This window comes from Pungitius pungitius, chromosome 8 (assembly GCF_949316345.1).
Source record: "Pungitius pungitius chromosome 8, fPunPun2.1, whole genome shotgun sequence".
Taxonomy (NCBI): Eukaryota; Metazoa; Chordata; class Actinopteri; order Perciformes; family Gasterosteidae; genus Pungitius; species Pungitius pungitius.
Window position 1 is genome coordinate 10,638,052 of NC_084907.1, and position 19,584 is coordinate 10,657,635.

At 46.3% G+C, this 19,584-nt stretch overlaps 1 protein-coding gene across 2 annotated transcripts in view; it reads right to left on the bottom strand.

The window, feature by feature from the left end:
* fbln2 (fibulin 2) overlaps positions 1-19,584 on the bottom strand; it is a 39,789-nt gene that overhangs the window by 8,783 nt on the left and 11,422 nt on the right. For both annotated transcript variants that reach the window (XM_037490341.2, XM_037490342.2), the window contains 7 exons: positions 13,985-14,099; positions 13,418-13,547; positions 12,655-12,847; positions 9,713-9,922; positions 9,100-9,213; positions 7,258-7,359; positions 1,807-1,941 (listed from right to left, as the gene is read on the bottom strand). In XM_037490341.2, coding sequence (XP_037346238.2) covers positions 1,807-1,941; positions 7,258-7,359; positions 9,100-9,213; positions 9,713-9,922; positions 12,655-12,847; positions 13,418-13,547; positions 13,985-14,099 — 999 coding nt within the window. The remainder of the gene's footprint in view (positions 1-1,806; positions 1,942-7,257; positions 7,360-9,099; positions 9,214-9,712; positions 9,923-12,654; positions 12,848-13,417; positions 13,548-13,984; positions 14,100-19,584) is intronic.

The window sequence follows — 19,584 nt, forward strand, 5'->3', positions numbered from 1 at the left end:
GAGAGTCGCTTTCCACCCAGTCACCGATGGAGAGGGATGTCTTTCCATGCGGCTAATTAGCTGTTTGCCCCCGTCCAACGGCCGACTAAATATTACCTTCATTACCCAGCGACATTGATTAGTCCACCCTGGTGCCTAGAACTGATGATGCTCCAAAGCGCCTCCTCTCTCATCACGAACCCAAGGGCGACACAGACATCCTCACTGGGACCCAAAACCCTGCTGACCGGGCTCCGTTTACGTCCTGCCCCACTGCGTGAGGAATGATAATCATTCTAAATAATCTAAATAACTATAATAATAAAAGCTGCGTCTAATAACATCCTGGGCTCAGAGGGAGGACACTTCAATCTCACCTTTCCATGTTGTAATACCCTGCAGTCTCTTCAGGGATGTGTGCACTCTCAAGGGGCTCTTTAAGGGCAAATCATCACTTGGTTTTCAGGGATACAATTAGAAAGAGGATTAGAATCAGGCAGTGCCTCCGGATGAGTGTTGGACCTGTGCGCCGCTGGTTGTTTGAATTGCTGAGGCAACACGGAGAAACACGCTCCGATACGAGCACGAGCACTCGGCCAAACCAAGTGGCGAGTTGTGAAGTGGAAGCACCCTGAAGGCAACGTTTAGAAGCCCCACAAACATGAGAGGCGCAACTACGGGGGAGTCAGTGCGATGGGTTTCAGCCAAATGGAACACATGCCAGAATCACAAAGTATAATTTCCGGTTAAATTATAGAAACTGCAGAAACTCTGGTCTGATTTCAAGGAGGGGATTCAGGCCACAGTTTAAGTTAGCTATCGAAGGAGTCTCCTGCTGCCTCTTTGGGTTCAAACGGATAAACGTATTAAATGTCTTCTCACGTCGGACCGAGGACAGACTGGGCGCTACAGTGACTCACTATCGCCTCTCCAGGTACAAGTGGCACTACAAGACAGGACGGGCTGGGGCTAGCAGGTTAGCATGCTCATTTCAGCCAATATCAACAGAATACATTGATATCATTAACGTAATATCAACCCTGCAACCACTTCACATTTCGTTGATAATGAACGTCACATTATTGACTCCCAAATTGCAGATATAAATAGGTGAGTGAGGATTGTTGCACCCCTTCTGTAGGCTCATTCACGGCTCGCAGTGCTAATGTTTCAGTTCATTAGTTGACACGTGTCAAAATTACCGTCGTGTAAAATGATCTAATGATGCTGCATATTTGATTTGAACATGCCGCTCCGTCCATATCTTAAGATGCTACCCTCCCTGCGATGGTTGCCAGGCAACCAGCAGAGACTCCGGGAGGGAAATGTGCACAGCCAGGACATACGGGGTCATTACAAAACGACTTGTAAAATTGCATTGTATGGATTGAACCGATAAGATATAACTTCTAAATAAGTGAGCTTTAAACATTCTATTATTTTGTAATATTTGCACATGGCAGGTTAGCTGCTGCAAGAGCTAAGCTAAGCTTGTTGCTTGTACCAGCTTAATATGTACAAAACCAATAAGGGAATGATATCAATGTTTATATATCTCTACATTCCACAATGTTTGGGATTAAATGGGATTAAAAATACGCTGTTGACTGAAAAGGACTGCCGGCTTTTGCAGAAATTCGACACTAGTGTCTACTGATAGGGTTGTGGTTCTGCTTTTACAGCTCTTTCTGTCTTTTACTAAATCCTGCTCCCCTTTAAAAATAAGTCTAAGGACCCAGCTCTGCATCCTAAACAAGACATCAACAGTGTTTCAACCACGTTAGTGGAGCAAGAGGTACGAAAAATACGCCCGGAACGTGGACTCACCCTCGCAAACGCTGTTCCTCGGCTGGTAGCCGACAGGACAGACGACCCGTTGCTTGCATACAAACGAGCCCGCCGTGTTCACGCAGCGCTCACCGGGCCGGCACCCGTGGGTGCTGGTTGCACACTCGTCCACGTCTGCGGAAGGAGAGCGAAAACGGTGAGCGAGTGAGATGACGAGGCGGGGAGAGGGTTGGCTGAATGCGAGGATGGGATGGACGGGCCTCGACCTGAACCCCCTCCCCCAAGCGGGCCCTGAATGCGCCAGGAGAAATTAAACATTGGCCTGCATGGGATTCACTGGCTGGGAAACTGTTACTGTGTCTCAGGCTGAAACACTTTAACACTAAAAACACAAAAATGCAACTATGGCGCTTTATATCATCTTTCATCTCATTGGTTTTTGTTGTTTTGGGATTTTTGTGGGTTGTATTGGGGGCTTGGCATTAACTCTCCAGACACTGTGGTTCATGTTTTCAAATCCACTGGCCACTAAGCTTTGTCACTACCCACTCTTCTCTTCTTACCTCATGCCGATCGAGTATTGCAACATCGTCTCAGAGAATCTCAAGGATCCTAATTATTTCAGGTGCCTCTTGAGAAGACCACAGTACTTAATATATATACTGTATATGTATGAATCCAGAGTGTGCCACTCACCAAAGAGCCAAGTAAGCATAACTGCATCACTGGCCGCTACAGCTGGACTAAGTGAATATTTGTTGTTAGTATGACTGATTCACATAATCCGCACACGATGGTAGCTGGGTGCGTTGAGAGCATTGGGATTCATTGGGTGTGTGTGTGTGCATATTTACAGGAGTCTGGCAGTCAACCAGATTTATAAAAATCAAACCCCCCCCAAAAAATGTTGCATTCCACGGGGGAATCCGGCAAAAATCGGTACAAATGTGCATGACAGAAGCCGCAGCTCTAACACAAAAGGCCGGAACAAAAGGGGGAAGGAATTGTCCTGTGTCGCCTGTGATCTGTTGGCAGCCCCACGATGAAGCGCCTTTGTCGACTTTCAAAGCTTTTGTCACAGGGGGATGGGGATGAACACCTTTCCACAGGGGAGAAGGGTGAAGAGAAACAATGATTTAAGGTTTCCAGCGGCACTTCTTTTCCCTTAAGGCTATTTGCCCTGAGAAAAACAACACGAGCGTCAGCTCTCCCACCACACAACGTGCTTTACGAGATTACATGGGGCCTCTGTGGAGCGGCAGCAACCACATTCATCTTCACACAAATTAACAATTTCCTCTTTTGACATTCTGGAACCCTCTGTGGAGTCCACGGCACTCATGATATGCAGGCAGTCCTGTGGCAACGTGCTCTTGTTTGAGGCCCTGCTGTTGCAAATGTTCACAACGGGGCCACATCTGTTGTCCCTCGTTGACGGGAGGGTATTTTGGGGACGAATAACACTGAATGCCTGGTCCTCCAGGCCCCACTTGCCTTTGGGTCGACGAGAGCGTTTCCAATGCTTGTTCTTTGCCACTGGTGCAGAAAGTTGCTCTTTCCTTCCACTCTGGTGGACAGCTTTGTTTCCAGTGCGTCATTGGTGGGGGGGGGGCGATAAAAGGAAATAAAGTACCCTATTGCCTCAAGGTCCCTACCTCCCCTGGCAGTTCCTCACGGACTACCGCGTTGCACGGCTTTGGGAGTAAAGTGATCCAATGCAAGCTGGATAGGTAAAACTATCCTTTAGGGAAATGCAAATGCTTAGTTGAATGGAATTGAGTTCAAGCACAGGTGGATCAAGTCAGCCTTGGATTTAATAGTAGCAATACTTAGATTTTAAATAGCGCTTTTCTAAATAATAAAGCTTAGGCGAAAATTCAGTCAGCAAGACTGGACAGGCTTTGCCGTTCCCGAGAGGCTTCCTCTCTCCCTGGGGGCGCACGGCCAGCTGATTAGGGGCGGGGTCGGGTAGTACCAGCCAACCAGATGTGGGTGATGTTACCGTAAACCAATTGCATCAGTGCTGGCAAACATTAAAAGACTGTTTTCTCTTTGCTGTCTGCTGCCTGTCATTTCAGCGCGCACCAAAGGCGACCCGCCACCACCCCTGACACCTCCCATCTACAGCAGAACCTGGATTGGAGCAATTTATTCTCTACCACCATCACCAGTGTCTGGACTCCCAAAGGGGGGGATATGGCTCTGCTCAGCATCCCAGCCCCTGTTCTATCCTACGGCAGGATGGAGTCCAAGTCCCACACACATTGCAATATCAATATTTATGCATGTTATAATAAAGCAGTGTTCAAACTTCAACAAGTCTCCCCGGATTGAGAGCAGATGACTGAGGTGATGGGCTCGTCTTGGAGGAGTAGAGTTGGGTGTCGTCAGCGTAGCAGTGGAAATATGCAGATTTGGTTTGAAACAGGAGAGGAAGGGTCACATAGATGCTGGTAGGAGGTTGATCGACACAAGCTGCAAGCATAGTTCTCTCAATTATCTCTTATTCATTAGTAGGGATGGAAGTTGCTACTCGATTTCCATTTATAGTACTGACAGAAATAACCGAGTGCCAAGGAGGCTCGAAACTTCTCCAGGCAAACTACACCTGCATTCTTGATTCTTGATTTTATCATGCTTTAACAGTGTTTTTTATGGAGCATTGGGAGGGGCTTAACACTGAGAAAATGGAGAAAAGCACGGCACTTTTAAATGGACATTTTCATTTGAAATCTCTACCAGACGGCGTAGTTAGTAAAAGTAAAGCTCTTTGTAACCACTGCAAACCAGAAGTATCTTATCACAAGAGAGTACTAAGAGCGTGAAGTACTACGAGCCTGAAGTACCACTTAAAGCATTACAAACATTTAGGTTTCTCACCCTGGTTGACATACAGCAATTTTCTCCATAGGAATAACTGCATCTGCATGCTTTATGTGTTCTGTAAATGTAAATTAGAACATCATGCAGTTTTAACATTGGATGCCAGGCGTGAACAAATGAAAATGTTTTTTTTCCCCCCTCAAAGTACTCCAGGGTTTACTTCCAGTGTCCATCTCTGTTAAATCCTCAAATCCAGTCAAACATCTCACAGTCCTATTTGCGTTGTTCGATTCCAGCATAAATCAAAATGTTGCCCACCCACATCTTCACCATGTGGGAACACTTTGGACCCTCACTCGGCTCGCTAAATGGAGGGAAATCAGGGAGGAAGCCTTAACTCTCACGTGGTGCTTATATATTCAGAGGTGCGGTCCAGTCTGCTCAAAGGTTCAATAAACTCAGCCACGGCTTCAATTCCCCTGTATCAGCACGCGATCTGAGATGGAAACTATTTTCATGTTAATTAATTAAAAAGTTAATGATCAACCCCTAACCGTTGATTTCTAGAAAGACTTGCATAGGCAACTTATCCAGCTGACGTGTACAGAAATCCAGAAGTAGACCATATATCATCTATTTATTTAATTTAGCACAAAGGGAAATTTTACCCAGGTGCAAATTCAATCAATTGACTGATCAATTCACTAACTAGTACTCGACGTATTGGAGTAATACCATTCATGGTCCATGTTAGATAACAAACTGCCCAGTAAAGCCCATGCGGAGAAATGTCCGCATTATCACAAATCTCTAGTTTGAAGTCTTTTTCATTACAACATGATGTTCATTTAGTAAAATATGATCCAAATAGACCATAAAGCAGGGTTGCTTTAGGGTGGGCCTAATGTGACTGACAGGTCGCTGCCACTTCCAGAGAGGTTCTGGGTGCTCTTCAGTATTCCAAATACGGGGAAACTCTGGTCTCAGAATGAGGACGACAGAATGATTCAATACATAATAGAATGTAGATTCTTCAGAATAATAATCTTCATGTGTTTCCTGAATTATGTGCAAATCATATAACAGTATTGAGCTAGTTCATTTCAAAATGTCAACTAAATATATGACTTATTACTTAAATTGTAAAGTAGCAAACCCCTTATATTACGGTCTGTGTAGAGCGATGGTTACTGATTGCTCTTCAAAAAAACCACAGAGGTACAACTAGGCATTGATTGGAAGAGGGTAATCATTTGTTTCATGGCACAGAGGATCAATGTTGTCAGAGTAAAGTGGTTCATTTGGAGATAGCAAAGCCAGCAGTGGATGAGAAATTGTGTATTGCCAGGAAATCATGTTTTATTGCTTTATAATCAGAGGTGGGAACAAGTCACTGTTAGGCAAGTCACAAGCAAGTCTCAAGTCATTGCCCTCGAGTCCCGAGTCAAGTCGAGTCAAAGACGTAGCAAGTCCCAAGTCGAGTCACAAGTCACAGCCATCAAGTCTCAAGTCGAGTCACAAGTCGTACCATTTTAGTTTCGAGTCATTTCGAGTCATTTTATTATAGTGGGGACGGGGAACCCTGGGTGATGGTGCGCTGCCTCACAGACCTAGACTACGAAGGGAAGGGTAATGGTGGATCGACTGTGACTGTGTTATAGTACTGTAACGCTCACCCCAATGCTGCAGCGTAAATAAGGAGGCGATGACTGGCTTGCAACTCCGCTGCATTTATTTATATAAAACAACTCAACTTCGGTCACTGTTGGCCGTCACCACGCCGAACGAACACTTCCGCATACACGGCCCCCCAAAACTCGGGTTGTCTCGCGTAACTACAGCTGGTAACGGAGCATAACGTGAACACATGCAACATCTGCATAACTGATTAACTAATAACTTTAACTCAGCTCATTACACTACTTTAAAACGGACGTTGACATAATGTTGGCGAGGATTTCCATCGGAGTCTGAATCCGGGTTCAAAAATCCCGATTTTTGTAACCATGAACGAGCTGTCTCGTTGATAAGGTCAAATGGACTGCAGTGATTGGATGTTGTTCAGGCAGCGCGCGCTCTCTGCATACAGGTGGCGCACATTTTTTTGACAGATGCAGATAAACAGAGCGGCGCGGCCGTGTGAAAATGTTTTCCCCCAGTTTTCATGGGAAGTAGCAAGTCTTCTCGAGTCAAAGGGCTCGAGTCCAAGTCAAGTCACGAGTCATCGGTATTCAAGTCCAAGTCGAGTTGCAAGTCTTTGTACGTTTTGTCGAGTCGAGTCTCAAGTCATCAAATTCATGACTCGAGTCTGACTCGAGTCCAAGTCACATGACTCGAGTCCACACCTCTGTTTATAATGCAAAAATATAGCACAATGTCACCATGTAAAGAGCACACTTGATTTTTCTGTCCTTCATTCTGACCCTCACCCCTTGTCCAAAGTTTCCGTGCAGAACTTTGTGGATTGAAGGTCAGAACGTAAACAGACGCCGTGAGTAGCTGCTACAGAGTTATTGGTCGTGGTTGAATAACGCTCCACGGAGCCCAGTCAGTCAAAGCATTGTTTGGACTCACAGGACTTTCATTGTCCTCTTTCAGCCGTGGCTGCCTCCTACTAAACGGTGTCTGGACACGACAACTCCTTTGTCCGTTGCAAAAAACGCTTACCTTCACACGCGCGTCCGTCCGCCTTCAGGGAGAACCCCGGGAAGCAGGAGCAGTTGGCCCGGCCCGCCGCCGCCGCGCACCGCTGACCGCAGGGCCCGTTTTCTGCAAGACAAGAGGCCCCAAATGAAAGCTGCGTCATTGTGCCCGCCCTCATTTGGGGTTGCGGGGGGCACTCATGTCCAGCTGCTTCTCTGCCGTCCATGTGACTCTGGAGTTTGGCTTCCTCGAGACTCCATACACACAATTTAAAGGCCCCAAATCCTAATAAGGCTCCGGAACCGTTTCCCAATGGCTGCTCACCAACACATGCCCCCCACCCCCTCCGATGTCAGTCAGAGGGCCGTTCAATACATTGATTAGCATATTATAAGAGACCCTTTGAAGGAGGAGCGGGGGGTTTCCTTGAGGGGGGGCTTTGCCCTGCTGATCTTCATCGAGATCCGGCTCGTGAAGCTGCTGCAGCGCAGCTCATCTGCGACTGAGTATTTTATGAGTGAAGGCGCTTGTGGCCAAGACGCTGGGCCACATTTTATTCTTTTATTTTTTTCTCTGGTCACGAGGGAGTTCTTTGAGACGGGAGACACGCGTCAGCCCGTCTCGATGATTGAATGAAGAAGCAGGGCTGATTGGTTGAGCAGATGCACTCTGCTCGCTGTTGGCTGGACATCAGGTGAGAGACACCACAGTGTTCCTCTTATCAAACGCTCTCTAAAACCACACTGGATGGAATGATAATAATTAAGAATATTGCGCCAATGTTTAAATATAGTTTTAAAAGGGCAGCTTCTTGTAGGGTTGATTTTTCACATGCAAACAACAAAAGTTCAAAACGCAATGTGACCAACACAAATCAAACAAAATGCTCAAAATAAATGGAAATTACTTATATATATTCAAATATATATATTTTTTTAAGTGTGGGCTGTTTTTTAAGTGAGAATTCTAAGTGTGTGACGGAGGATTACTTTAAAATACATTCATTTTATTTACAATGCTTAAAAAAAAGATGGAGATCAATATTTGTCTAAATTATTAGATATTAAGCATATCAGTCACTATTGTTTCTCAGTTGGAATATGATTCTATGTGATTACACTCCATACAAATGTAACTGAGACCACTAGAGATGACACTTAAACGTCCAGAAATCACATTATCAACACCGTTGAGCAGCTCTAGAACAATTTGGCCACGACTCAGCGAGTTGAGGACAGGGATCACATGATCATATCAAGAGTCAGAAGAGTCCCTCCATTGATGTGTCAACGAAATCCTTCCCTGGGAAGCTGGGATGGCCATTTTGTTGCATTCCGTATGCTTACGAAGAGGTCACCTATCATTTCCAATAAGGACAGTTGGATTGGACGTCTACTTATTCCAACATTTCACAATTTAAAGTCAAGTCAAGGAGGGGGACTAAGTCGGTCCAAAAAATCTCCAATTCCAAAACCTACAGAGCTGAGAGTTTAAATCTGTGAGGTCCTCTGACAGTGAGGGAACGAGGAGGAATCAGAATGTGTTTACAGCAACACGTTCTGTTTCGAATCTGACAGGACCTCAATACAATACATCTCATTAGGGTGGAACAAATGAGACAGACAAAATCTGTCTCCCATTCACTGTCTACGAAGCTGCACCTCACCCTTTTCTGGCTTTGAGAGAGCAGGAAATGTTTGAAAGTCAAACTTAGATGATGTCCTCCGAAAACGTACGGTGCATTTTACTTTCAACCTGAAAAGGTAACTTGCTGCAGAGGAGGTCAGCAGCGAATCCAGTGCGCCCGTCGTCTCTTGTCGTGTCTTTGCTGCCGTTTAGCGTGCAAAGGTTGGACGATGCCGTTACCTGCACATGGGTTGAGGCGGGCGAGGCTGGGAGTGGTCCCTCCGGGTGAGGCTCCTTGGGTTGGGACCACAGCGGGGCCGTACTCTGGGACTCCATTGTCCTCATCGGGACTCACTGCACGTGGAAACAGAGACCAGGAAGAAAGGGATATGATTCTGTGTCCTTCCAGTTACTCACACAACAGTGATACACAAAAACAATTTCAAAAAGGGTGATATTCCGTGTAATATTTATTCCTTAATGACAAAGACATACAGCCTGGGACCTGTCATGTCCTCTTTCAAAGAGCATGCAGAGGTTTGTGAATGAATGTATGTCGTATTTGAGGTCGTGGGGAATTTTGATGAGCCTGTATAAGCGGCTTTTGATGAGGGAATCTGCTGTTGGTTAAATCGCCCCATAATCACAGTAATATCGACCGTGGATACATAGAATTCTTTTTAAATGGTCTCTTGGGAGACCTACTCAATACCTGGGGTACCTTAATGATTTAAAAGTAAAATATTTCAGGTTTGCCGCCATCGGGATTCTGTTTAGTTTAGAATCCCTATAAAAACGGTGAAGATGAGTGCTGCTGTTTTATGGTTAAGGCTTCCGAGGGGAGTTCCAGCACCTGGGGCGCAAGAGTGTCCGTCCCGCTGGAGGACGTAGCCCCGGTGGCAGCCACATCGGTAGGAGCCCCAGACGTTGGTGCACGTGTGCTGGCACAGCTGGCCCGCGTAGAGCCGGCACTCGTCCACGTCCTCCAGCTCCCCCACTGCGTTGGCGCTTTCATCCAAGACGCCGATTGACAAGGCCTGGTTGGGGAACTTCCTGTCCGAGACTTGAAGGACAGGAGAGAACAATGAAGGAAGGGCACCCTGCTGATTGGCTGCCTAGTGAGACCGAGCAATTGCCCCTTCTTTAGAATGTTTCCTACACTGTTAACATTACCAAAAAAGTAAAATGTCGGGCAAGTTAGTACTTTCACCTTAGTCCTGGGACCCTTAATAAGGTTTCATTAGTTAAGGAAACACTATAGGAACTTACAAAGCCCCTGGTACTGGTGGTCCAAGTGTTTTGGAGGTGGGCTCAAAGGTACCTCTGTTTCTCCTGAGGCAAGGCAACCAAGCCAATTAATGTGTCTGATGGGACGGTAACAGCAAAAATGAGCGTTTGCTTGTGTGTGTGTGTGAGCGCTTTCAGAACTTCAGCCGTTGTAAGGAGCAGCAGGAGCAAACTGGAGGAAAAAGCGTTGCAGATTCTGACTCCATGTGGGGACCATGTCAACAACATTCTATGACTTCTGCCTGCAGCAGTTGATCTGGCATTACTCCTACAGACAGACGCCATGTTATTGGCTAGCTGTGTGGGATTACAGCTCAAGTGACAAAAGTGCCTGATCAGGAGGGAAAACTGACAAATGACTACACCTTACGGCTCTGATTAGTGAATCCGATGCTAGTGTTTTAAACCTGCATTCTCTCTCCTGACCACTAGGGGGAAAGTCCTCTTATTGCACAGATAATTCAGTTTGTACATAAGTTTATGGGACAATTACTTCTTGTTTCTTGATTTATTCCCTCAGTAAACATTGTACACATGGGTTTATGTTCTCAATCACTAGTCTTCTTCGATACAGCATGATGTTCATTTAGTAAATTACGGTCCATTTAGAGTCAATTAGACCATAAAGCAGATGATTTAGGGCGGGCTTATTGGGATTGACAGGTCGCTGGTAGAGCATCTTTAGGCCCTTCCTCCAGTCTAATTAATGAATAAATGGTGACGGTCAAAATCCAAGATGGCAATGACGATGGAAACACTCAAGGCATAAAACGGTAGTCCACGAACCAACCGGTGACGCCATGACAACCCTGTCAGATTCTCATATATAGTCTATGGTTTAAACTGGACAAAATCACACATAATCCTCCTTTACGTGAACATTCAGACTGATGCTCTTAGCTTTAATGCCTAAACCATCTGTTACATTGGAAAGGTGAGCTTTGTGCCGAAACTAAGCCGCACCAAGGACTAACAGAGCCGTGCACGGATGTCGATAAATCATAGACACCCTTATAAATAACGAGGGCTCCGGGTCTGACATGTGCTGCAGCTGCGATGGACCCAGCTTTGGGATTTCAGTAAATATTTCTCACAGTATTTGCATGGGGTTTAAATCCAGAGGATTTAATGTTTCCTGTTTTAATTAAAAGGCAGTGAGTCATAAGACTGAAAACATATCCCCATGGAAATAATTACAGTGCATCTCAACCATTTGTTTTCATCCCTCCAGTCTAGGCATTAGGAGAGAGCTATACGCAACATGCTGCCTAAGAGGGTGAGCAGTTTCTGCAGCTCATACACCTCTCACAGCTTTTACCGGGTTGTTCGACTCCCACTTCAGAATGACATCATTCAAATTTCCATTTTAAAACTGAGGGCAATTAGCGGCAGCCGGCAGTTAGGCGCGATGAGGAGGAATTCCATTGATGTCGTGAATGAAATAACAGGCGTTGAGGAGAGGAGACTGGCAACTATTCCCATTAGAGTACGGCCGCGGAGGCTGACTAATGATGCTTTATGTGAACTAAACAGCTGGACAGAGCTGTGAGCTCCGCTGCGACCCTAAAACACAGTACAGGTGCCCGAGAGACAAACACAGACACTTACTGTCTGACCATAATCATTCTTGTCTCATTTCACCCATCACACCTTTTAATACTTCCGACTGCTCACACGTTCAGAGGCCAGTGCGCTAAAGGTGCAGAGGAGCTCACTAACCAGATGGAGCTGCTAAAGGGTATTGAAAGGTGTGTTTATCCTGAACCTCGGCTGCTTGAAAAACCACGTGAATGTCACTGAGCTTGATGCTTCGGCAGCAGAGGAAAACTTTGCTGGCTGAAGTGAGGAGACAACAGCCGTGGCAGCCGTCTGTTCCTGATTCCTTGGAGCTTGCACACACCTTTTCCCCACTTCTCCGGATGGCCACTCGCTGGCAAACCGGATCACGCAGCATACACGCCGTTTTCCCGGGAGTTCAAATGCGTCCAATAGTCTAAACTCTAATGAGGATGAAGAAGAAGAAGAAAGTATTCTTCATGATCCGCTGCATTTAACCCGTCCCACGCATCAGGAGCAGTGTGCTGCCGTGTGTTGCTGAGGGACACTTTGACACGTGGGCACCCGCTCAACTCCATGCGCATCTCTTCATGCATAAGCAAGTACTTCCATCTCCTGCAACTATCCAATTGTTTTGGTTGCATAAGTAAAGCTAAAAATGAAGTAAAACTATGTTGGACGTTTACGCTTTGCTTGGTTAAAGCAAAAATACATTTTGAAAAGGGAAACCGTGACAACGGCGTGGTTGCAACCTGACAATCACAAGCTATGATGAATCCATTCCAATAATAATCCAGATGCAAGAACCCACATGTTTCTTCTTCATTCGCCACTCTTCCAGCAGCTCTGACTACAAACGGCTTCACGTGCCCTACTGGGCGACAACGACATGCGTGATGAATGGGTTTGGAAGGTCAGTGAAACGCTCGCTGTGCGGCGGGTAACTGGTACCTTTACTAGGCGTAGACGTCGGCCCGGGCTTCAGCTTCCTCCTCAGCGGGATCTGACTCTCCACCTCCTCCTCCTCCTCCTCGCAGCAGGTGAGGAAGACGTGCCCGCACGGGTAGCCCAGGTAGCGGTGGGCGTCACAGCCCCTTCCTCGACTGCGCAGGCGCAAGCCGAGGGCACAGCAGCTGCAGCACACCTGTGCGTCCGGACACAGCAGCCAATCAGCAGGGTGCCCTTCAGCTCTCTCACTACCACCGGCCGTTACCTTTTGTAACCAGCAGAGGAAGGGCCCCCGCCTCACTAGTTGCAGATGTCATGCAAAGAAAACTTTCATCTTTCACCTTTTAAAAAAAAAACTTTCTTCTTAAACAATGAGCCGGCACAGCAGTTAGGCTCAGCTGCCGAAGCGTCGGGTTTCCTTTTGGAGGAGCCGGGGAATGCTAAATGTGGGTGAAGGCATGACTCCCATTATTCACAGGTCTGCTGGCCAATAAAGACAAATACACTGTCTGACCTTTTTTAAAAGCCTCTCTTCTGGAACCCGTATCTGTAATTGCAATCTCCCTGAGGCAAAAACAACAGTGCATTCCGGGGTTGGTTTAAACATGTTTAAAGTCTGAAATCAACTGGATTTTTCATCAATTTATTGTGGCAGCAGCATGGAATTCTTCGTACCACGAAGGCATACCATAAAGGACTCGGGCTTCCTGTGGTTTCCTCTCCATCACTTTCCATTGAGACGTCATGTGGTGTGAGAGTAATTCACCTGGTAAGAGTCCTCTGTGCACTGGTGCTCCTTCTCCACTACACAGGTGTCCCCCCCTCGGGCCGACGCCATGCCCAGTTCACACTGGCTCTCCTTTACGGAGCTCAGGCAGCACTGCTTCCATGCAACACTTGACACAAACACACACACACACACAGGCATAGTCATACACTACACTGACAATGACAATCGTGCAGATACAAAATGAACATTATACAACATATTTTTTTTTTAGTAGTGAAAAAAGAGGAAAAGTGGCTCGTTTGAACTTGAGAGGTGGAGACAAACAGGCGAAGTTCCCTGAGAGCAGGATGGTAGACTAGTAAAGAGGAATTGGCGGCACACCCAAGTTCCATGTCCGTATTTAATGACATCCCATTGTAATGGTATGTTCTTGAACTATTGCCAAAAAAACACAATGACCTCCAAATTACAATCAGTTCATTATTTCGTCCAAATGGGCATTTGTGCATTGTGATATTTGCATTTTCTTAGTGAACAGCCTGAAAAGTACTAGTAAAACTAAAGTGAGTAAGATGAACTTGTCCTGCTCCCACAGCAACTCACCCGCATACGTCCTGGCTCAGCAGCGCCGTGTGGTTGCAGTGGCCGTTTTCCGAGGCCCATTTCTGGCCGGCAGCACAGCAGCTCTGCAGCTGCCCTTCAACGGAGGCCCCGGAACCTGCAGCCAGGAGACGCGCGGGCGTGAACGCTACATCAACAGCGCACACAGGAGGCCGACGGGTAAGAAGCAGTAAATCCCCCCCGGTTTCTGCACAGCTAGACGGAGCGGACAGAAGCCCAGAGGAACATGTGGTAGACTGCTACGGGCCTCAAAGGCGCCTTGAGGGTTTCTACAGCCGACGAAAGAGGAGCCGTCACGTTGCCATAACCGGGGGCCCCATTTTATGATTGGAAACTTTGCCCAGGTCTGAAGAAAGTTACAGTTTGTTCTATGAATATATCCAACGGCTGTCCACGCACTGGGTTGGGAACAAAAATGTGTGACGGATTGGCAAAGAGTCGCCGCTTATGAGCGTGCGGCCGGACCCGAGCGACGGGGAGGTAAAGTCTAAGTGCTTTCTTTGGACGCCCGCAGCATTTCAGTGGAACAGTGACTGCTTATGTACAGGAGTCTGGAATGCTGTGTGACACCCCCACACACCACGACATGGAAGTGCATTGTTTGTACTACTTTTAGCTTATTCTTACTATTATTATAAGGTTGTTTTTGTGTCTGCGCTCGGTGATTTGTGTTGCTGGTGTGTTGCGTAATGAGCTGCACCAAACCATCACTGGGTCCAGAACTTTCTGACGTTGCAGTGACCCTTTGACCCGAACGAGCAGTGACCATTTGACCCGGACGTTGGCATGAGTGCTCTGGCACGCACACATTCACGCACCACACAACTTGCCACTGTGGCCTTTGGAAAACAGCAAACACACAAAGAGCTTTTGTTTTTGCGTTCACTCCAACTCCGTCAGCCTTTTCTACTGTACAGAACAATTTGCTCAGTCTTCATATCTCCACTGCTCTGAAATTAAGTTGTGTAACTTTCAAGACCTAAACCAGAATTATTTCAACGGAAAAGCGGTCCAAAACACACACACAGGAGAGATGAGCGCACTGCACCACCAGAAATCCGGTTAAGCATGAAGCTTTCTTCTAGTAATTAAAAAACGTTAACATCTGAGGATCGGCCCGCAGGAGGCCCAGTAAAGCACCAATCAGATTAAGCCCTTTCCTGCGGGCATTATTTCCTTCATGTAAGACCCATTGTGTGTACACGTTGTGTAGGACGTCCCGACTAGGCTAACCCCGTCCTGAGTAGGTCCGCTTGGAGGTTCACTCTGGAAGTTCTTTAGTTTCGCTGCACCGGGTCTCCCCCCAGTGCCGACTCCTCTTTAAAACGAGGCTGTCACAATTCACTAGCACCTTCTTTGGAAAACAGCAAAAGTGAGAGGAACGTCTTATTTCAACCAGCAAAAACATTGGTGTTTCATTCCATGGAAACTGTGTTCTTCTCCAATTTCATGTCAGCCGCAGTAATCTGTGAGGAAGACGAGTCCCAATGCGAGCTCCCAGTAACACATCCAGATGTGTCTCCCCTCGTGGGGAGGACGGAGGAATGAAGGCAACACACTTCCCACTTTGCTCCTCATAGATCATCTGAATCATGTGAATCTGGACAAGGAGCAGAACATCGTCCTCCTTTATTTCATCCAGAGAGACAAAGGTTGGTCCTTTCCCACTAGATGGGACCGGCTGGCATCGCGTGGCGGCCCCGCACTGAGGGGCCGAACACGGGGTTCAGTGGCGAGGGGTCTGCTCTGACGCTATGGTAATTTGTTGACCGATCACCCCAAATATTGATGAGCCTTATTAATGTGGTCCAGTTTCTCCTCTGAATATCAATAAATAAACAACTAAGTAAAGAATGCAGTGAGATCAGGTCACCTGCTCAATGTGTTTACAATATTCATCCAATTAATCAACAGCATCTACATTTATGTTTCCTTCCGTACTTAAATACAGTATACACATAGAAACATCCGTTTGTATACACAATACAAACAGATGTTTTTACACACTGCAAACAGATGTTTCCACACACTGCAAAAAGATGCTTGTTTATATGTGCCATTAGGTGTTTATGCTTTGTTCTTGTCCTCTGATCAAATTATTATTTTATTTTTTTATTAATTGCGACACAGCAGTCAAACGTTGTGCTTGTTTAGCCGTCACGAGGCTTTGGCAGGGTTAAATAAACAACTTAGTGAAATCAAAAGTTCCATTACGGCCCCTTTTAGTAATGTTTCTCTCCCACTCATTAATCGTCCCACTCCTTTTAACTTCCACACACTCCCAGCAGTATGTTTCTGGCAGAGTGTGCAGATAGTTGATCCGAACGCCTGCTGCTGCTTGAAACCAGGTGGATAAACAGGAAGATTGTGGCCATTACACCAAAACAATTCATTCATGGCTAATGTAAAACAAAGGACGGGTGAAACTTTAAAGCTTCAAACTGATGTAAAAAGCGTGTGATTGATACTGGGGCCACAGTTTGAGTGTGAAAAGTTAAACCTAAAATTCAGCAGGGGGTATTAGGAACTAAGACCAACATAGAGAGGTTTGATTGCACGCCAAGACAAAACAACGGCGCCTCCGTCACACAACCCCTGTTTCCTGTGGAGCTTTTCCTGGAAGGAAAACCTGATGGCTCATTTGTGAAGCGAGTATGAATGGACCAACTAGGTCCATTCGCCGTAATGATACCAGCAGGCCAGGGACAGTAATGGCTTAGAACAATGCAAGGATGCTAACTGCCTCGGTCCCCGCTGCTCCGCCACCGTCGCCCTGCTTCTGCCTCGCACAGGATTCATTGATCCGCTTTCTGGACACACGAGGAGCTGCTGTGCCGATGACACGCCACTTACAAGGCAGCATTTGGCCAGGCACGTGTTCTTAGGGAGTCGTAGGGATATTTGAGCTTAAGTTGCTCAAGAAGTTGACCTTCTTATTATTAATAGTAACAAGTAAAGTAAGCTGAGGTGCTCCACATACCTGTGCAGCGATAGGGGTTATAGCTAATCTTCACTAATAAAGTGTGATGAGTTACTTTGGCTCATGTAGTATATAGTACAACAGATAATGTATTAGGCTTTGATCTGTTGCCCTCTCTGATTGCAGTGCAGTGTAGCAAAAATGGCTCCAATGTTTGTCTTTATTCCAAAGGCCATAAGACTAAATACACTCTGCTGTATGTTCATACCAAACATGTATGTCACTTTCTAACGTTTAAATCCGAGACAGATCACAATCATTACAACTATTCCTATTGGTTGAATGTTTTAAATGACAAAAAACGGATTGACAAATTTGTTTATAAGATTCACTTTCGATTCACTTTATGGCCAAGTGGCAACTCATTGTGTGCATAGTTGGTGGAAACGTCACCTCGATGTCCCTTAATAAACAACAGCCTTGTTTTTAGTCATACTTTCTGAAGGTCAGTCCGTACCAACCCTTTCACATGAGCACACAACGTTATGCGAGTGACATCGTCTCTACCTCTTTTCTGCCACTTCGGCCCCCGGGGTCTCATCTGTGAGGCAGATGGGGACATTACTGTTGGCTTAAAAGTACTGTCTTCACCCTGAGTCCAGGGCCGTCCCCTCAAATTGGTGGTTTCACTCAAACAAAAGACGATGCAGCGCAGGCATCTCTTGTTCTCGCCGTGTGCAAAGTCTGGAGTGGAGCTACAATGTGCTCCACCCCCCCTTCCCCTCGCGCGGCGCCCTGTTGCTCTCGACGAGTCTTGCTATTTGCCTTAGAAATGTTAATCTCCCACGATCGCCCAGCGTGCCCCACCCGGCCTCCCACCACCGCCCGGCCCCTTTTCATGCCACGCAATCCATCAGCCGTAAACAGCCATCAACAGAGCCGCTCCAGAGCGGAGCGCTGGGCCCGGCTCCAGCCGCCTCGTGGGAAACGCTGGACGCCGCTGCGTTCCAAATGTGAGACAGCAGTTTGGCAAAAACACAAAATCCCAGTATTTATCAACCAAACTTTAGTCCACCTTTGTATCCGATTCAGCTTTTCAGCTAAAATGGTTCATAAACACGTTGGATTGGCTCCTAAACTCTGAACTAATTTACACCAGAAGAGCGCTAATGAGTCATTTCCTTGGCATTCTGGGACGTCCTCTCACACTTCATTGTGCATCATGCCCGATCATTCTGGTCCAGCAGCGGCCTGGATTCCATCTGAGAACCAGATGCAGTGTTACCCCTAGGTTTTCAACTTTGAGGGAGGTGGGGTTGTTGGACGTGGGCCCTTTGTCTGCTAGTGGCAGCGTGCTCACCTGTGTGGGCCGGTCGGTGTGTCGAGGCGCAGCGAGGAGGGGCGGGGGGGTATACCTAAATAATGGTTGGGGAGGATCGGCCTCAAAAGAAATCTGAGGTTCTCAATGCATTGAACGCGAACAGACGCATATTAGGAAAATACACAGAGTTCATTGGTCAATATATATATATATATATATATTTTTTGTGATCTCTGCTGGGTTTGCTCTGCCAAACTAAGTTCACAAAGAAACCATAAAGGAATAAAGTGTAAACTCTCCTCTCCAGCTAGTGAGTGAATTGGTCAAAGATTGTCAAAACGTATGTGATTGGATGGAGCCTGAGATTTCTGTGGGTATAATAAATATAGTGGAGGTGAATAGAAGAAGTCCTTTGTGAAATCCACCAAACATGTTGCTGTGCAGCGTTCCCAATGTAGGTTATCCTAAGTACTCCATAGGAAAATGTCTCACTGGATGGTTCAAGATAACATGAACACAGTTTCTGCAAAGACAGCACAATATGCCAAAGCTATTTGCATTGCTACATAACATTTTTGTAATTTGTTGTTCCAGTTCTAAAGATGAAACTTCCAACTGGTCCAAATGCTCTGCGTCTCCATCGCGAACTATGCTATCACAAGCAGGCTTACTTCTTTGATTATTTTTCTGTCCCCCTAATTAGCTCTACTCGTCTTGAAGAAGAAACAATGTTTTTCGACAGCAGATCCAAGGGTTTGTTGCCTCTGCCTCAGCTTCCCTTACAAAAAAACAACAAAGCAGTTTTGGTATAATTAATAGATTGATGTTCCCCATAGCGGCTGTCGACGAGACCGGGGTCACAGCATAAAATAAGAAACCGGAGCTCGCGACCAAGCCGTTTTCTTCAACATTGGGAAAGTGGAGGGAGAACCCAGTGATAGATGGAGGCCCCTGCTCTACATCGATATCCGCTTAACGCACGCGGTTTCCCCCCCCCCTGTCACTGGCCTGAGAACAAAGCGGGAGCTTTCCGAGATCCACTTATATGATATGTAGAAAAGAAAGCCGTTAAGCTGAGTCATATGAAATAATTATTAGGTTAGAATTACAGGAGATGGGAATCAATGGAAGCCATTATAGTTATTTATGCAAGCTGGTCTTGATGATGACATCGAAAACAACACACTGGGAACAACAATAGCAATAATGATAAATAGAAAATTTAGTCTTTTCCCTCCAGGCCTGAGCTTTATTCCACGCGGAGCCGAGGAAAAATGCCAGAAGCAATAGACATAAAGGAAATATTGCGAAATGTGATCAATCCAAGTCAGGATCATATTT